The sequence below is a fragment of the Thalassophryne amazonica genome, chromosome 13 (genome assembly GCF_902500255.1).
Source record: "Thalassophryne amazonica chromosome 13, fThaAma1.1, whole genome shotgun sequence".
Lineage (NCBI taxonomy): Eukaryota > Metazoa > Chordata > Actinopteri > Batrachoidiformes > Batrachoididae > Thalassophryne > Thalassophryne amazonica.
This window is the reverse complement of record NC_047115.1, coordinates 73396632-73417119: the sequence shown is the minus strand read 5'-3', so window position 1 is coordinate 73417119 and position 20488 is coordinate 73396632. Positions and strand designations below refer to the sequence as shown.

The following is a 20488-nucleotide window of genomic DNA, read 5'->3' as shown; positions in this document are numbered from 1 at the left end:
GACAGTGGTATGTTTACCACTGTGTTACATCACCTTTCCTTCTAACAACACTCAATAAGCATTTGGGAACTGAGGACACTAATTGTTGAAGCTTTGGAGATGGAATTCTTTCCCATTCTTGCTTGATGTACAACTTCAGTTGTTCAACAGTCCGGGGTCTCTGTTGTCATATTTTGCGCTTCATAATGCACCACACATTTTCAATGAGTGACAGGTCTGGACTGCAGGCAGGCCAGTCTAGTACCTGCACTCTTTTACTACGAAGCCACACTGTTGTAACACGTGCAGAATGTGGCTTGGCATTGTCTTGCTGAAATAACCAGGGACGTCCCTGAAAAAGACGTTGTTTGGATGGTAGCATGTGTTGCTCCGAAAACCTGAATGTACCTTTCAGCATTGATGGTGCCATCACAGATGTGTAGGTTGCCCATGCCATGGACACTAACACACCCCCATACCATCACAGATGCTGACTTTTGAATTTAGTGCTGGTAACAATCTGGTCTATTCCCTCTTTTGTCCGGAGGACACAACGTCCATGATTTCCAAAAACAATCTGAGATGTGGACTCATCAGACCACAGCACACTTTTCCACTTTGCATCTGTCCATTTCAAATGAGCTCGGGCCCAGAAAAGGTGGCGGCATTTCTGGATGCTGTTGATGTATGACTTTCGCTTTGCATGGTAGAGTTTTAACTTGCACTTGTAGATGTAGTGACGAACTGTGTTAACTGACAATGGTTTTCCGAAGTGTTCCCAAGCCCACACGGGAAGATCCTTTACACAATGATGTAATGCAGTGCCGCCTGAGGGATTGAATGTTGGTTTACATGTAGAAAGTTCTCCAGATTCTCTGAATCTTCTGATTATATTATGGACTGCAGATGATGGAATCCCTAAATTCTTTGCAATTGAACATTGAGAAACATTGTTCTTGAACTGTTGGACTATTTTTTCACGCAGTTGTTCACAAAGTGCTGATCCTCGCCCCATCTTTGCTTGTGAACGACTGAGCCTTTTGGGGATGCTCCTTTTATACCCAATCATGACACTCACCTGTTTCCAATTAACCTGTTCACCTGTGGAATGTTCCAACCAGGTGTTCATTGAGCATTCATCAACTTTCCCAGTCTTTTGCCACTGTCCCAGCTTTTTTGAAACATGTTGCAGGCATCCATTTCAAAATGAGCAAATATTTGCACAAAAACAAAAAGTCTATCAGTTTGAACATTAAATATCTTGTCTTTGTGGTGTATTCAATTGAATATAGGTTGAAGAGGATTTGCAAATCACTGTATTCTGTTTTTATTTACATTTCACACAACGTCCCAACTTCATTGGAATTGGGGTTGTATAAGAAGTTGAGAACCACAAATATCAGAGCAGAAATTGCAGTAGCTTTTACAATTGTGAAAATTTTTTAGATCCCCCTTACCAAAAAAAAAGTACTGATAAGTATATAAAAAGTAAACTGGAAGTATACTTGAAACATACTTGCATGTACTACTTTTTGGTAAGTGACTCCATTATTCCTGTGCATGTCCTGCAATCGGAAGGAATTTAAATATCTTTATATAGGTTTAACACACACACTGCTTGATGAAATGAAATATTTATGTAATATAAATTTAAAATTTTTAACCAGAGTGACCCTCACCAAAAAACAGTAGTCATAAGTATATAGAAAGTAAACTGGAAGTATACTTGAAACATACTTGCATGTACTACTTATTTTGCATGTACTACTTTTTGGTAAGTGGAATTATGTGCAAAACTAAAAATAACTGCATTCGATTGGAGTCGGCAGCATTTAAGACTAATGTTTTTGTTGTTGTTGCTTGTTCTATTTTTACACTACTGTCTCACGTTTCTGTAGTGGTTCGTTCCAGTAAATAGTCCAGACCCAGAGTGCGGAAACTGCCTGGATTTGACCGTGAAAATGTTTACTACTCTGTCCAGAAGTCTGAACGTGCGCTTTGCTCTGCAGCTCGCATTATCGGAAAACTACCAATGGATTTCCAAAGCCTTTGCACTTTTGAAGCTTTTAAGCAGGTTTGGAGTGAGTATGGTTACGGCAAAAAGTTAGAAGACGTGATTGAAGAGGAATTCAGTCGGATTAAAGGTAATGATTGTGTGCATTGGTGTGTGCCGAAGGCTGTGTCGCTTCTGACCGCCGACGTCTTATTTTTATTATGGTAAACAGGAATAACTTATCTGGATCACGCAGCAGCGACTTTGTACTCAGACCGTCTGCTGACAGACTTCTGCTGCGACATTTCTACCAACGTATACGGTGAGAAAAGTAGACTTTCCCATTTTCCTCAAACGCAACATGTGAGGCGTTTCACATATGGTTAAAATTATACTACGTAAGCCATTAACTCTAAGGTCAGTCGCCTTCTATTACTTTTTTTTCTGCTTTATTTCTGGCGTTTTGTAATTCACCTGTACCCCAGATTTTAAAGGGGTCATAGTGTACATTTTTCAGCAATTTAATAAAGAAGACATCTGGTGCTGTATAAATATAATATATTATTAGTAGTAGTATTATAATAAGGTGCTGAGAGCTGCAGAGAGCTCTGCACACAAGACTTTTTTTAGGGCTTTTAGCTGGAAAACTTTCACAATCAAGTTTGTACATGTGTGAATATGGTTTGGGGCCGGGACATCATGTTGTGTTAATTTGACAATTTACATTTGCATTACATTTTATTCTTTCTGCTTTGTACAGCCTTGTAACTCTCTTGCTCTTTGACCTGATATGAAGTATATTGATACGCTATGTTTATATATATATATATATATATATATATATATATATATATATATATATATATATATACGAGGTCTATTAGAAAAGAAACTGACAGTTTTATTTTTTTTTAAAACTACATGGATTTAAATCACGTGTGATTACATCAGCCAAGCTTGAACCCTTGTGCGCATGCATGAGTTTTTTCACGCCTGTCGGTGACGTCATTCGCCTGTGAGCACGCCTTGTGGAAGGAGTGGTCCAGCCCCCTCGTCAGATTTTCATTGTCTGAGAAGTTGCTGAGAGACTGGCGCTGTGCTTGATCAAAATTTTTTCAAAAACTGTTAGGCACATCCGACTGGACACCATTCGAGAAATTCAGCTGGTTTTCGGTGTAAATTTTAACGGCTGATGAGAGATTTGGGATTGTTTCTATCACTGTAAGGACTTCCCACGGAGCGGGACGTCGCGCAGCGCTCCGAGGCGACGTCGTCATCCTGTTTCAAGCTGAAAACCTCCAAATTTAAAGCCTCTGTTGACCCAGGACGTCGTGATGAGAACAGAGAACTTTCAGAAGAGGTTGGAATCAGCAGTTTATCCGGACATTCCACTGTTAAAGGAGATTTTTTTTAATGAAAGACGTGCGGACAGATTGGCATGGCGCGCCCGCCACAGGAAAAGCACCTCCGTGTTGATAACCATTTGTAAAATGTAGTCGGCTTTTGGTGGCTTTCAGTTGAGTGAGTATCTGAGAAATTGTTTAACAGCAGGGCATGTTCCAACTCGTCCTTAAGGCTTTCAACGGAGGTGTTTTTCCTGTGGCGGGCGCGCCAATCTGTCCGCACGTCTTTCATTAAAAAAATCTCCTTTAACAGTGGAATGTCCGGATAAACTGCTGATTCCGACCTCTTCTGAAAGTTCTCTGTTCTCTCACGACGTCCTGGGTCAACAGAGGCTTAAATTTGGAGGTTTTCAGCTTGAAACAGGATGATGACGTTGCCTTGGAGCGCTGTGCGACGTCCCATTCCGTGGGAAGTCCTTACAGCGATAGAAACAATCCAAAATCTCTCATCAGCCGTTACAATTTTCACCGACAACCAGCTGAATTTCTCAAATGTGTCCACTCGGATGTGCCTCACAGTTTTTGAAAAAATTTTGATGAAGCACAGCGCCAGTCTCTCAGCAACTTCTCAGACAAAGGAATTCCGACGAGGGAGCTGGACCACTCCTTCCACAAGGTGTGCTCACAGGCGAATGACGTCACCGACAGGCGTGAAAAAACTCTCGCATGCCCACGAGGGTTCAAGCTTGGCTGATGTAATCACACGTGATTCAAATCCATATGGTTTTTTAAAAAAATAATAAGGTCGGATACTTGTCTCACAGACCTCATATATATATATATATAACCCCTGGCAATAATTATGGAATCACCGGCCTCGGAGGATGTTCATTCAGTAATTTAATTTTGTAGAAAAAAAGCAGATCACAGACATGACACAAAACTAAAGTCATTTCATATGGCAACTTTCTGGCTTTAAGAAACACTATAAGAAATCAGGAATAAAAATTGTGGCAGTCAGTAAGGGTTACTTTTTTAGACCAAGCAGAGGAAAAAAATATGGACTCACTCAATTCTGAGGAATAAATTATGGAATCACCCTGTAAATTTTCATCCCCAAAACTAACACCTGCATAAAATCAGATCTGCTCGTCTGCATCTAAAAAGGAGTGATCACACCTTGGAGAGCTGTTGCACCAAGTGGACTGACATGAATCATGGCTCCAGCATGAGAGATGTCAATTGAAACAAAGGAGAGGATTATCAAACTCTTAAAAGAGGGTGAATCATCACACAATGTTGCAAAAGATGTTGGTTGTTCACAGTCAGCTGTGTCTAAACTCTGGACCAAATACAAACATGGGAAGGTTGTTAAAGGCAAACATACTGGTAGACCAAGGAAGACATCAAAGTGTCAAGACAGAAAACTTGAAGCAATATGTCTCAAAAATCGAAAATGCACAACAAAACAAATGAGGAATGAATGGGAGGAAACTAGAGTCAACGTCTGTGACCGAACTGTAAGAAACCGCCTAAAGGAAATGGGATTTACACACAGAAAAGCTAAACAAAAGCCATCATTAACACCTAAACAGAAAAAAACAAGGTTACAATGGGCTAAGGAAAAGCAATGGTGGACTGTGGATGACTGGATGAAAGTCATATTCAGTGATGAATCTCGAATCTGCATTGGGCAAGGTGATGATGCTGGAACTTTTGTTTGGTGCCGTTCCAATGAGATTTATAAAGATGACTGCCTGAAGAGAACATGTAAATTTCCACAGTCATTGATGATATGGGGCTGCATGTCAGGTAAAGGCACTGGGGAGATGGCTGTCATTACATCATCAATAAAGGCACAAGTTTACGTTGATATTTTGGACACTTTTCTTATCCCATCAATTGAAAGGATGTTTGGGGATGATGAAATGATTTTTCAAGATGATAATGCATCTTGCCATAGAGCAAAAACTGTGAAAACATTCCTTGCAAAAAGACACACAGGGTCATTGTCATGGCCTGCAAATAGTCCGGATCTTAATCCAATTGAAAATCTTTGGTGTAAGTTGAACAAAATGGTCCATGACAAGGCTCCAACCTGCAAAGCTGATCTGGCAACAGCAATCAGAGAAAGTTGGAGCCAGACTGATGAAGAGTACTGTTTGTCACTCATTAAGTCCATGCCTCAGAGACTGCAAGCTGTTATAAAAGCCAGAGGTGGTGCAACAAAATACTAGTGATGTGTTGGAGCGTTCTTTTGTTTTTCATGATTCCATAATTTTTTCCTCAGAATTGAGTGATTCCATATTTTTTTCCCCTCTACTTGGTCTAAAAAGTAACCGTTACTGACTGCCACAATTTTCTTTCCTGATTTTTTATAGTGTTTCTTAAAGCCAGAAAGTTGCCATTTGAAATGACTTTAGTTTTGTGTCATGTCTGTGATCTGCTTTTTTTTCTACAAAATTAAACAACTGAATGAACATCCTCCGAGGCCAATATATATATATATATATATATATATATATATATATCTCCACCCCCCTCCCAAATTAAGCAAACAACAAAGAGTCAGGTAAATTAGGTCAATTTGTTGTGAACAGCAGATTCAGAGTACCTTAATGTTTTTTGGCGTCCTTGGAGTTCAAGATTTCCACCAGTTCCTCCTCTGTGAACTCAGCAAACTTAGCTGGCAGACTATTTTCTGCTGTTGTTGACATGTTTGTTGCCATTTTTTCAACCAGCGTCTGTCAGCTAGTTCCTTACCTTCGTATGCCGTGCTCTGATTGGCTAGTTGTTGGCAGTAAGCTCTAACGCTATTGATCAGTGGGAACCAATCCAATATAACTTTTGGTCCTAGCCTTTTTGGATCCACCATAACTTTCTGCCGCCAAGCATGCCAAAATACAGGTAAATGATGGACAGAAAGGCTAATCTGTGATTGGCTATTGCAATCTGAGTGGAGAACATATATATAGATAGATAGAGAGGGTTTTCACATGATTGGTTTGCTGCAGGACAATTAATGTAGAGAGAGAGATTTCATGTGAGAGAGATTTTGTGTGACGAATCGGTCACATGTTTTTTGCATCCCGCTACCATTTCGGATTACAACGCGGTGGCCGCTGTGATACACTACGTGCATTTGGTGAACAATTGCAGAAGCTTCAACAATCATCAACTTTTGTGCTGTCGTCAGTTGTTCAAACAGAGGTGATTAAAAATGAGGCAGGTTGCTCATTTTACAGGCTGCCAGCAGTTATTGTGCATCAAGCAGTGGAATATTAGGAGCTTTCTAAACAACACAGAGAGACCTGGCTCAGCAGAATCGGCAGAGCAGATCTGAAGGAAGCGTTAATATGGCCAGAACCAAGCACACCGCCGGTAAATCCTCTGGAGGAAAAGCTCAGAGGAAGCAGCTGGCTACCAAAGTCGCCCAGAAGAGCGCTCGGCTACTGGCGGTGTGTAGAAGCCTCACCGTTACAGGCCTGGCCCTGTGGTGCTGAGAGAGATCTGACACTACCAGAAATCTATCGAGCTGCTGATCCGCAAGCTGCCAACCAGGTCAGCCTTGCTGGCCTCCTGCAGAGCATCACAGCGGAGCTCTGAAAGCAGAGGTTGGTCCTGAAGTCCATAGTGATTTCTCTCACCAGGCGCTGGAAGGGCAGTGATCCCTCAGGCAGCACTGCATTAGAAACCGACATCATTGTGTAAAGGATCTTACTGCATGGGCTCAGGAACACTTCAGAAAACCATTGTCAGTTAACACAGTTCGTCGGTACAAGTGCAAGTTAAAACTCTACCATGCGGTGTCTCTCTTTATAATGTCTATGTTTGCAACCTGGGCCCGGTTTCATAAAGCAATCTAATCTTTCAGTCAACTACGGTTAGTCATCCAACATTATCTGTCTAATCACCATTTCACATCAACAGCTAAGCTTGTAGATTGGCCGTCTTACCTTAGTCGATGGTTTTCACAGGCATAACGGCTTCGTACATGCCATTGCCAAGAGATGGCTCCAGTGCGCGACAGTTTTGTTTACTTCAGGGTTGGGTGTTGTCATGAACTGTCCCGCCTTTGTTTTGTTAACTGGCTTTATTAACATTTACAGACACATACGACCTGCTTAGCACTTAGCCTAGCAGTTTCACTCTTCAGTTTCTTCTTCTGCACTTACGTCAAGCCTTTTTGGGCAGACAACGCTGCTCAGTGTAACAGCAATGCCCCGTGGTTAATGTGAGAACTGTCAGAAACACATCATGACAGTCGTCTTCTGCGGCAACCATGGCCAAAAGCAGAGGAAGAATCCAAGTCATGGCCACGGAGCTCTGCGGATGCAGTTACCGAGACCATGCAGCGGGCGCAGCGCATTAAAACAGCGAGCATGCAAAATTGCACTAAAAAAAATCTGCGAAACTGCGAGGCCGCGAAAGGTGAGCTGCGATTTTATATATATATATAATGAACGTTTTCCTATAAATAGTTATGATGGCTTTTTAATTTTAACGATCAACCTATGAGGTTGGACACGTAAGAAATTATTAATAGTGACTCACCAGTATTTCACAGTTCCTCGGACCGCACCTCTTCGTCGTGGCACCGCTCCGCTGTCCGGATTAGCTGATTACTCGGGTGGTATGAAAAATATTACCCATCCGCGAAAAGGGTGTGTTGCTATTTATTCTTGTGTTTTGTCCAATCATTTTGGCGTATCATTTATAGGTATATGATAATGATAATAATACCAACAATTAATAAATATTACAATAGTCACATGGCAAATGAGGCCTGTTCTGTAATTAAGTGGTTTATGAAAACAACAATCACATCTCAAGTCATTGGCGTGGAAATGCCAACATATCAGTGTATATCTGCTGCGGCTCCACAGATGAACACCACACAGTTAGAGACACAAAAAGGCAAGTACCACTTCATCACATGTGGCTCAAACCTCAAACTGTTGATGCTCAATTGTTGTCAACACATATTGCCTGATACTACATCAACCTAAATATACACCATGACAAAGGTCATTGTCCCATCCTGAGAAACAGAAAAATAAGCCATCTAATGACAGACATGTACCATGTACTGTAGCCTCTGGTCCAATGACGTCAGTGTCAAAGTCTAATATCAGGGGCACCTGTAGAAAACATTGAACATAATAAATGTGGCTGCTTGTGCAACTTCACAATACAAACTGAGGGGGAAGTGAGAATGCGGAGATGGCACATCGCAGCCTCACTGGCATCCAAATGGACGCACCCACCAAACCCCGACAGCTGTCCACACAATGACGTTGCACCTGCCTGTGTGACCACAATTCCCATCCACCACTGACTGCGGCCGATTGGCCTGGGTGGGCCACGGAGGACGTGGGACTCACTTGCGCTGGGACACGATGTCGCCAGTGGGGCCGACTGTCACATGGAGCTCCACCGAACGGAACGGGTGAGCCTGCACTTCGGACGTGTTTTGTGTCCCTCGGATGATGCCTGGCGAGACCCTTCAACGTGTGTCCTGTCCCTCATGGGGGACAGGCACGACGTCATTGTGTGGACAGCTGTCGGGGTTTGGTGTGTGCGTCCGTTTGGATACCAGTGAGACTGCGGCATGCCATCTCCGCATTCGCACTTCCACCTTCGCCACTTGGACTGCAGCAGGGATGTGTGTGGTCGCCATGGGGACACACATGGATTTCATGTTGTCTGTGGTGACGTGCGGTTATGACAGGCAGACATTGCAACAGTTGTCGTCCTTCTGTTGCCTTACTCAGTTTGTATTGTGAAGTTACACAAGCAGCCATGTTTATTATGTTGTATGTTTTCTACAAGTGCCCCTGATTTTGGAGTTGGACACTGACATCATCGGACCAGAGGCTACAGTATAAACCTGTGATACAGAACATGCATGATTTATAAAAATGTGAGTAAACATGTCCTTACACGGTACCCATCTGTCATTGCCAGCTTTATTAATCTGTCTTTCAGGGTGGAACAATTAAGTGTTTCAGTATGGTTCATATTTTGTGCCAACACATATGTGACTTGCTCTTTAGCAACTATCAGGCGACACCTGTGTCAATATGTAGCAGAAATTCCTCTGATATACTTTGAGGTTTGACAGATATGTGAGGATGTGATATTTGCCATTGAGTCTCCCTAATTTTGTGGTGTTCATCTGTGGATCACAGGGATATATGACCTGAGATGTCACTACCATTCCCATGACTGTGATGTGACATGTGATTGTTGTTGCCCATGAGATGAGCTCCTGAATTATGGAGATATGCCTCATTTGTCAGATTATAATTGTAAATATTATGAATATTGTTGTTATTGCTACTGCTACAATGATGATGATGATGATGATGATGATGGTTAATATTATGATTATTATTATTATTGGTGTTCTGGTTTTTATTTGGTCTGTGTACATGTAAACAAGGTGAGTTTCCAGCAGCTGGCAATGTAATCTACATATTGGATGATACACAGACTTGCAGGCACACAATAGATGTTCAGAATCACATCACGTCAGCTAGGAATGTGAACACGGCTCCTTCTTGTCCGCTGAGATTCCAACCCGTTGTTCAACTCTGTCTGTCCACTTTCAGACACTTTTTACTTCATAGAGTGGCTGCCAGAATCATTCGCTGGAGTTCCACGACTGTACAGTTCTAGTTCTGCTCAGCTGCATCTTATGTGGACTTCTGCCAGAACAGAGACACCGTGGGGGCGGGGCACCAGTGTGCAGTGAGCACAATGCTTGGTCCTGAGCTGTGGAGCAGTGCGCTCAGGCAGAGGAGGGGCACACCTGTCCCCACAATAGACATCCGCCTGTTACTAGTTCTGTGAACGTCAGGTGGCAGGGGTGCGTGATTGCAGCGGCGGGCCATCAGTTTGCCAATTCATCACACAATGATGTGTTAAGTGGTTTGCGACCCATTGGGCCTCGTGTATCAATGTTGCGCACTTGTGGCGTAAATTTACGGCATAAACTTTAAATACACCAAAGTCGCCGTGACATGTATCAAGCAGTGCGCACCTGCCCATTTCCGGCGTACGCCTGACGTGATCTTGATAAATGCGGCGGGTGGAAACGACCGTAATTATAATAAACACGCCCATAAATATTCAGACTCCGCTTCAGACACACCCTCATTTTACGACATGGAAGCCAGGAAGACGGCAATGAAAAAGAACTTCACCAATCGCGACACGTGCCAATAGAGCGTCAAAAGCGGCCGTCGTATTAATTGTTTTGTAGTATATAATCAATAAAGTGTTACAGTGATCCCTCATTAATCGCTGGAGTTACGTTCTAAAAAATAGCCCGAAATACGCGAAACCGCGACGTAGTCAGCGTTATTTTTTACAATTATTATAGACGTTTCAAAGCTGTAAAACCCCTCACTACACAGTTTATACACTTTCTCAATCAGGCATAAACATTTTCTCACTTTTCTCTCATGTGTAAACACTCTCAAAGTTCAAACCTTAGTAGGAAAATAATACCAAACTGTTTTCAGGCCCAAACATTTGTTTGAGAAATAAAAATAGAATGTTTTCCTATAAATAATTATGATGGCATTTAGAACTAACGAATTAATTTTAACGATCAACGAACAAGGTCGGACACATAAGAAATTATTAATAGTGACTCACCAGTATGTCACAGATAGGGCCTCCGCGTCCCGACGCCGCGCCTTTTCCCACTTACACCTGGCTGCAGGTGTTTGTTTCCGAGTGACAAACACAGTTATGAAACACAAAACCTGGTTGCAGCACGGGCGAATTAAGGGAATGACGAAATGACAGTTGTTATTATCAATCTCATAGTCTAAAACGATCACACCACATGAAGTTAAGCTCAGCGCTGCTCTGGAGAAGTCTGGAGAAAAGGGCATGCAGCGCTTTCTTTGCAGTCAGTGCTGTAGCCACGGATCGTGCTCCATAACATTTGTATTGATTATTATGTAGTATAATCAGGAAAGTGTTATTTATAGAACATATGCATTGATTTGTATAATGGCACTGTTTATCATGTTGATCATCTTCATTTTTATGTGGATTCCAGCACTGGTTCATTTTGGTGTATAATTTACACCACCTCTCGACCTGGTTTATATTTTCAACGCAGCGTACGCCAATGACCACATTGATAAATGCCAAGTAGCGCAGCCGTTTTGGCGTACACCCCATATACGCTCAAATATCGCCGTACGCAACGTTGATACATGAGGCCCATTGTGATTTTAATTTTTGAGGTGGTTGGTGTGACGTTGCCATATGTGTGCAGGTGCAGGAGCTCATTCCCACGTTGTGTGCTAGGGGGGCCGAAGGTGAGGCTTCGGCACAGTCACATCCCATTTGTGTTGCTCGCAGAGACACGGGCCACTTGTGATGGACTTAGACATTGTGTCGTAAATTGCACAGCTATCTCAACTGTGGTGTGCTGCTGTCTACTGTCGTGCTGACTATGCGAATGTCCTCACATTTTCAAAGTGCTCCAAGAATGCTGTTGGATGTTCGTGCTTTGCGCCACGACATGTGTCGACTCTGGCCGAGAGTGGGTCGTACAGCCGTAAGCCGCCATTTGACGTCATTCGTCTAGTGGTGTGAGGGCTGGCTCAACCGCGTTTTATGCCCCGGTTCGACGACTTCATGTGGCTCCTCAGCTGCCACACGATATATCCGAACTACATTCGACACACGTGCAGAACCTGCGATCACTATTTTACCTGTCGTTCGACTGGATTTCCGGCGTGACGGGCTGCGAATGTAGACTGCATATGTCGTGCACGTATGGTTGTGGTAATAGGTGTGCAAGGCATTGGAGATGGGAACGATTTTGCTCAATTTGCATACAGTTCCTGCTTCATGCGCACTTCAACCAAACTTCACACTGTGTGTGAAGGGGCCCTTATTGTTCAGGATTTTTAAAAATATCAACATTTCATCATTTTTAGTGATTATTTGTGCACATTTTTTGGTGTCACCTACACATTAAAGTCCAGGGTAGAGAGAACTGCAGTTCTCTCTGACTTAATCCAATGTATTAAATCCATCTCCGTGTCCAGGCAGTCTGTAAAAACAGCATCATGGAGATGTCCCACGTCCATGTACACAGCTTCAGTAAACCAGCATCCACACACACACAGCGCATTGCCACACTTTAGGTTCCAAAATCTGACACTCTGAAAAAGTTAAGCGTTTCGGGGTGAAGTGTGTTGTCTCCTGTCTGTAAATCCGAGCCATCACTTTCGAACAAAAGCTCAGAAGCTTCATTTTCAGATGGATCAGGTTCGTTTCCTTCTGCCTATCAGTCATCGTCGGCATGTTTCTGCTCATTCTAAAATGTACATCACACGCCGAAAAATGTAGAGAATTGCCAAGTGAGACGTTTTCCGAAAATGCACCTGCTAATGCTCAGAGTGAGAGGAATAAAATACATCAGCAATCACTAATTATTAGCATGTGTGCGGAGAGACTTAAAATCATGAGTACTTTTATGTTGTCTTGCTAACTGAGATGTTAAAAAAACGTGTGACATATCCTTTAAACCTCATTTCCACCAGCAATTGTATTTGAATTATAGTGACTCTGGACTTTAAAAATCAATTTTCTTGTGACAAAATTAAATATCTTGATCTTGTTGTAAATCCTCTATATTTTGGTCAGTAACTCAGGTGACCTTTGCTTACTTTGCTGCTAAAACTCAAGACTGCTAGGTTGAATTTAATTTATTTATACAGAACCAAATCGCAACATAATTCACCCCAAGGCACTATACATAAGTTGGGTCTAACCTTACCGAACCCCCCCCCCCCCAAGAAAGCAGACTGGCAACAGTGTGCTTTCCTGGGGGCTGAAAAACACCCTCAGGCACTTTCAATTTAAAAAGCTCATCTTCCTTGCCACCTGCCTTCAGTCTTATTCCCGCCCACCACCCATCCCCTACAAAGACCCTTTAAAGAAAAACTGTCCACCATCTAAAATCACCCAGTGTCATTTCTGGCTCCTCATTTCCCCTGACATATCACAGTATCACCAAAAAATACACATTTTGAACTCGTTGTACCTGCTTCTCAGTCTTCTTCCTGTGAAAGTATTCCGTGTGAGCAATTTCGGGTCACATCTTATCCCTGCTCATCCCAAAAATGTGATTTCTTTTTCTTTTATTATTACTGGGTATGGGCAGTTGAAAGATTCCATCATCCATTGGCGATAGCTGACTGACATCATGATCTGGAGCCACCAACATGATGCACGTCCCCCAGCCTCTCTCTCTCTCTCTCTCTCTCTCTCTCTCTCTCTCTCTCTCTCTCTCTCTCTCTGTATATATATATATATATATATGTATATATATATATATATATATATATACACACACAGTGAGGAAAAAAGTATTTGAACACCCTGCGATTTTGCAAGTTCTCCCACTTACAAATCATGGAGGGGTCTGAAATTTTCATTTTAGTGCATGTCCACTGTGAGAGACATAATCTAAAAAAAAAAATACTGAAATCACAATGTATGATTTTTTTTTTTTATCATTTATTTGTATGTTACTGAGGTAAATAAGGATTTGAACACCTGCCAACCAGGAAGAATTCTGGCTCACACAGACCTGTTAATTTTTCTTTAAGAAGACCTCTTATTCTGCACTCTTTACCTGTATTAATTGCACCTGTTTAAACTTGTTACCTGTATAAAAGACACCTGTTCACACACTCAATCAATCACACTCCAACCTGTCCACCATAGCCAAGACCAAAGAGCTGTCTAAGGACACCAGGGAAAAAACTGTAGACCTGCACAAGGCTGGGATGGACTACAGGACAACAGGCAAGCAACTTGGTAGAAGACAACAACTGTTATGATTATTTATTAGAAAGTAGAAGAAACACAAGATGACTGTCAATCTCCCTCGGTCTGGGATTCCATGCAAGATCTCACTTTGTGTGGTAAGGATGATTCTGAGAAAGCTCAGAACTACACAGGAGGACCTGGTCAATGACCTGAAGAGAGCTGGGACCACAGTCACAAAGATTACATTAGTAATTATTATTAATTATAGTAGTAATTATTACATTAGTAATTATTATACATATATATACATACACGCACACACACACATATATATATATATGTACAACTAAACCTGTCAGAGATCTATGATTTATTTTTTTAACTCCACCGTGTGGGGTCTCTCAGGTTTTGGAAACCTACAGATAATTTTAAAATCCTGCGGTCGACAACACTGTGATATAACTGCCAGTAGATGGCAGTGTTCTATGCATTTTGACGCCGGTTATATCACATGGCCTGAATCACAATTGAACAGACTTTTCGGCTTTGAGAAGCAAGCTGGGCTTCTTCTGGCATTTTTACATAAAACAAACACAATAACACCACCTATAAACCCAGAGAATATATTCACGAGAGTTTTAGGCACAATATACAAAGAGCTTAATGTTTTTGTCCGTGTGGAGCATGATCAGAGCGTCTCAAATGTATTTCTTCTGTTGTGAGTACTCATAATGCACTGGGCACAGCTACATGTCCACACTAAAACCTTCAAAATTAGTGCATTACTTTAAAACTAAAACATATATCTGATATTTTCACTTTATAAAACTTCAGACGTGATGTTAATTTAAATAACTTGTCCGCAATTAGTTTGGTTAAAATTTTAACCATAAGTTAAAACTGTATGCCTCTGGATGACTTGCGTGCTATTGCCAGCGTATCCGTATGGGGTCAAAAGAAATGAGTTTTTTCTTTTCTATGACCAGTTCTCCTTTGCCTGCAGAGGATACAGTGGTTTCTTCTACAACTAGCTTTCCTCTGTTTGTAGAGGATAGAACTGCGCATCTACTACAAAAAGCTACATCTGCAAAAATGTTAGCGGTCTAAAAATTATCGGACCAAAACTTACCGGAAGATAATTGATCCGATGATGGTTTTCAGAGTTATCTGAACAGCTAATCCAATAATGAAAACATTAGCTTCGATAATTAACGGTTAGCGGGTTAGCGGAACTGTGCCCACCACTGGTTAAGTGTCTTGTCATTACCATGAGTGAGAACTGTAATGCGTTTGATGTCTTCCTCCACCATCTGTGTTTGTGGGTGTGTAAAAATAGTAAAGTAAGTCCCTTCGGCTGCTCCCTTGTTTGCACTCGGGGTCGCCACAGCAAATCCAAGGTGGAGCTGCATGTTGATTTGGCACAGGTTTTACGCCGGATGCCCTTCCTGACGCAACTCCACATTACATGGAGAAATGTGGCAGGGGTGGGATTTGAACCCAGAATAAAAGCAGAAAAAAACAAAAAGCTCTGCATGCGTATGTGCAACTTTTATAATGGACAAACAGGGGAGAGCTGACATTTGCCATTTGGCATGCTTATGTATTTTGGGTCAAGGATTGAATGCTATGAAAACGGAACATTGATGGGACTAATATTTTTGGAGAAGCTATGGATATTAGCTAACAACACTGAGAAGTGGACATTGATATGGAAATTCTGGAGTCACACCCCATTCCAGCAGGGGGGCGGTAAATCATCTATATATTAAAAGTGTGTGTGTGTGTGTGTGTGTGTGTGTGTGTGTGTGTGTGTGTGTGTGTGTGTGTGTGTGTGTGTGTGTGTGTGTGTGTGTGATTTTATTTAGTAAGTTCAATGTAAGTACATAATATAATTATAAATACGTTCAAAATACATGAATGACACAAGAAAATGAAAACACTTTTTTCCATTGTGGTCCATTTAAAAATCAAATGGCAAAATAAAAGTAAAAAAAAATAATAATAATAATAATAGTGTGTATATGATAACAAGAACCTCAACAATTTACACATAATTGATCATAAAAAAAAAAATCATATAATTAACAGGAAATAAAAGGGTTGAGTTCTTGTTCTAAAAACTGTTGAGGTCTACGTTTCTAAAAACATTCTGGACTCATGCCATTGCAACTAATTACAGAAATTTTGCATAATTTATTATCACCCTTGAAAATTGTCATTTACCTATTTTACAAACACTACCCAATGTAGAGCCTGTGGATCTCCACAAGCAACACGCTAGTGCGTGTGTGTGTGTGTGTGTGTGTGTGTGTGTGTGTGTGTGTGTGTGTGTGTGTGTGTGTGTGTGTGTGTGTGTGTGTGTGTGTAGAAAACAAAGCATTGTTAATTCTATTCTAAAATTTTTATTTATTTTTGACTAAAAGGTACAGATAAGAATACTATTAAAGTACCGGAACAATAAGCAGTACCGCTAAGAGTAGCAGGTATGATCCGGATCTGATCTGGATTGTGGATTTTGTGGACATTTGAAAAGCCCATTACATTTTGCATTATATCTCAATCAAAAGTGCCTCAATCACTTTCATTTGTGACAATGAGGTGCAAAGTGGCACTTTCAATGAATAGACTAAGTTTGATCTGCATCTGATCCGTATTGCGGATTTAGCGGATATTTGATTTTAACATTGAAAAGCCCTTTTGATTTATATTAAAGCCACTTCTAACAAGACTTTGATCTTGAATTTGTTTTTTTTTTTTTCCCCCCCAAGATAAAAATTTGTGGAATTGGAAACTAGTGTTGGTGGAGATTTGTGCTGTATGTGCACGGTGCTCTCGTTTACGAGGGCTGTCAATAAAGTAACGGTCCTTTTTATTTTTTTCAAAAACTATATGGATTTCATTCATATGTTTTTACGTCAGACATGCTTGAACCCTCGTGCGCATGCGTGAGTTTTTCCACGCCTGTCGGTGACGTCATTCGCCTGTGAGCACTCCTTGTGGGAGGAGTCGTCCAGCCCCTCATCGGAATTCCTTTGTCTGAGAAGTTGCTGAGAGACTGGCGCATTGTTTGATCAAAATTTTTTCTAAACCTGTGAGACACATCGAAGTGGACAGCCGCCGCGACGCTCCGCCACAGGAAAAACACCTCTGTTGAAAGCCTTAAGGACAAGTTGGAACATGTCCTGCCTGTTAAACAATTTCTCATATACTCACTCCACTGAAAGCCATCAAAAGCCGCCTGGTTTTTACAAATGGTTATCAACACGGAGGTGTTTTTCCTGTGCCGCCGCACCGCGTCGGCTGCGTCCCGACGCGCGGATCCATCCGCACGTCTTTCATTAAAAAAATCTCCTTTAACAGTGGAATATCCGGATAAAATGCTGAAACCGACTTCTTCTGAAACTTCTCTGTTCTCTCACGACGTCCTGGATCAATAGAGCCTGAAATGTGGAGGTTTTCAGCTTGAACAGGCTGATGACGCCGCCTGAGAGCGCTGAGCGACGTCTCGCACCGTGAAAAGTCCTTAAAGCGACAGAATCACCTCAAAATCTCTCATCAGCCGTTAAAATTTTCACTGAAAACCAGCTTAATTTTTCGAACCGTGTCCACTTCGATGTGTCTCACAGGTTTAGAAAAAATTTTGATCAAACAACGCGCCAGTCTCTCAGCAACTTCTCAGACAAAGGAATTCCGACGAGGGGCTGGACGACTCCTCCCACAAGGAGTGCTCACAGGCAAATGACGTCACCGACAGGCGTGGAAAAACTCACGCATGCGCACGAGGGTTCAAGCATGTCTGACGTAAAAACATATGAATGAAATCCATATAGTTTTTGAAAAAAATAAAAAGGACCGTTACTTTATTGACAGCCCTCGTATATTTTATTTGTTTATGATATTAAAATTTATCCACATACCAGTTCTTATGTCAAAATATTTAATTGAATTGAAAGTCTCATTATTAGTTGCATGAATCAGAATCAGAATGCTTTGTCCTTGAAGACTGTTCCAACAAAATTTAAGTGCCCAACTCAGTGGTGTATACAAGTTAAAAACAACAGATAAAAATTATAAAAATACTCACCCTAACAACTCCCATATACTTAAACTAGAATTATCTAACTAATGTGTGTTGTAAGAACAATGATAGCAGTAATCAAATATTACACAGTCAACATATTGCACAGAATTTGGGAAGATATTATTGCACTCAACGATAATATGTATGGTATGATAAAATGGCCTAAAATAACCATAATATCAATTATTGAAATATTTGTGTGACAGTATATTTATACAGCATAAATTGTTATTGTAACAGCCCAAATCATAATTGTACAGCCCCAAATAATAAAAATTTGGGATGTTATTTAAAACGCGTGCACATACACACACACACACACACACACACAAAATGGCAATGTTGAAGGTGACCACATTTTGCGCAGTCATCTTCATTTAATTTGTTTACATTCATTCTTGCTTTTCAGGCCTACATTATGCTCCAAAAATTTGAGAGAGGGCCACTGGAGGGTCAGTAATGAGGTAAACAAATAAATATTGGTGTTACTTCAAGCAGGTGATGTCAACAGGTGATTGTAATCACACTTTGGTGCAAAAGCAGTATCCATAAAAGGCTGAGTCTTTGAAGAGCAAAGAGTTTCATAAAATTATTGTAATGTTTTAAAAACAATGTTCCACAAAGAAAGACTAGAAGGGAGATGCATATTTATACCTCTACAGTACAAAATATCATTAAACTGAGCTGAATACCTGTGATCTCCACTCCATCAGACAGCACTACATCAAGAACTGTCATACATCAATAGCTGATATAACCACTTGGGCAAGGAATTACTTTGCAAAACCTTTGTCAAGCACTACAATATGGAGTTACATTCAGAACTGATACTTAAAATTATGTTATGCCTTATGTTAACCTTATCCAGCATTGGGGTGGGACCATCACACAGTGGAAAAGTTTATTGTAGTCAGATAAATCAGTATTCCACATCTTTTTTATTATTATTATTATTTGGCACGGACAAGCCAACTTGAAGCGAGATGGCTGCATTTACACAGTGGACAAACTGAACAAAGTATGTTCTTTGCCATGGTGGCAACATCTCCAGCTGTAAGGAGACACAGCACACCCACATAGTAGCAGTCACGGTGTCCACACTGTGCTTCTTTCCTCCACAGCTTTGTCTACCCTTATTTCAATAAGAACAACACGGCAGGCTGTGAGTTGCATGGTGAACTCTGAAAATTCTACATGCAAACATTTCACTGTGTGGATTAAGCACAATGTACAAATAAGTTTCCACAGTCGTGTCTGAGTTAATGTTCCCAACTTTGCTTATGTCCACTGGATATGTTTCATATTTGGCTCAGTTCCTTTGCAACTGTGCTTCCTCTATGCTGTGATTTGGCACCAGGCTGAGTTTGATCAGCCCAACAAGCTGTTTGGGATGTAATTTTTGCTTATGACAGAAGTTTCTACATGCACAGTCTTCATATTGTGACAGTGTGAGGATGTTAAATATTAATGGCCTGATTTACTAAGACACCAGATAACAAGTGCTACATTGCGTGGGCAATCCAAACTTATGTGGAGACTGCCTCTCAGGTGGAGACAGTTTTGTAGGTGATTTACTAAGAGTAAATGTGCAGTTGGTCGTGGGTGGTAATCTGACTATTGACTTTTTAACAAACAGATCGCAGAGAGTCAGAGTTAATGAAACTCTCTCCGATGCTGTTGTATCATCCACTGGAGTCCCTCAGGGCTGCATTTTATCTCCTTTGTTTGTTTGTTCTTTATACTAATCTCTGTCAAAGCCAACATGATAATCATCACATCATAAAATGTGCAGATGATTCAGTTATCCTGTCCCTTCTGCACGGTGATGACTCCACAGACCATAGCTTGGTCTTGCTGGACTTTTTAGAGTGGTGCCATTCATCCTCTCTATATATAAATGTGGACAAAACTAAAGAAATGCACATTGATTTCAGGAAAACACCACCTGTTCTGAATCAAATGTCCATTGATGGGAAGCCCATAGATGTTGTTGAGAATTATAAGTGTCTGGGCACCCAAATTGACAATAAATTATCTTTTGAATTGCAGGTTAATGCAGGGTGCAGTAAGGCGCATCAAAGAATGCACTTTCTGCGAAAACTTAGGAATTACAACATAGATGGTGTCTTCATGAAAATGTTCTACAGTTGCTTTGTGGAGTCTGTGTTAACCTTTTCCTTCCTGTGTTGGCTCAACTTATTGAACCTTAAGAATCGCAACCGTCTTTGTAATATTGTCAAGGAATGTGGTAAAATTATGGGAACTCAGTGCATGGACATC

At 41.2% G+C, this 20488-nt stretch overlaps 1 protein-coding gene across 2 annotated transcripts in view; it reads left to right on the top strand.

The window, feature by feature from the left end:
* Nucleotides 1-1921: 1921 nt before the first annotated feature.
* Nucleotides 1922-20488, top strand: part of mocos (molybdenum cofactor sulfurase) — a 71314-nt gene continuing 52747 nt past the window's right edge. For both annotated transcript variants that reach the window (XM_034185102.1, XM_034185101.1), the window contains exons 1-2: nucleotides 1922-2123; nucleotides 2205-2294. In XM_034185102.1, coding sequence (XP_034040993.1) covers nucleotides 2012-2123; nucleotides 2205-2294 — 202 coding nt within the window. In that variant the 5' untranslated portion in view covers nucleotides 1922-2011. The remainder of the gene's footprint in view (nucleotides 2124-2204; nucleotides 2295-20488) is intronic.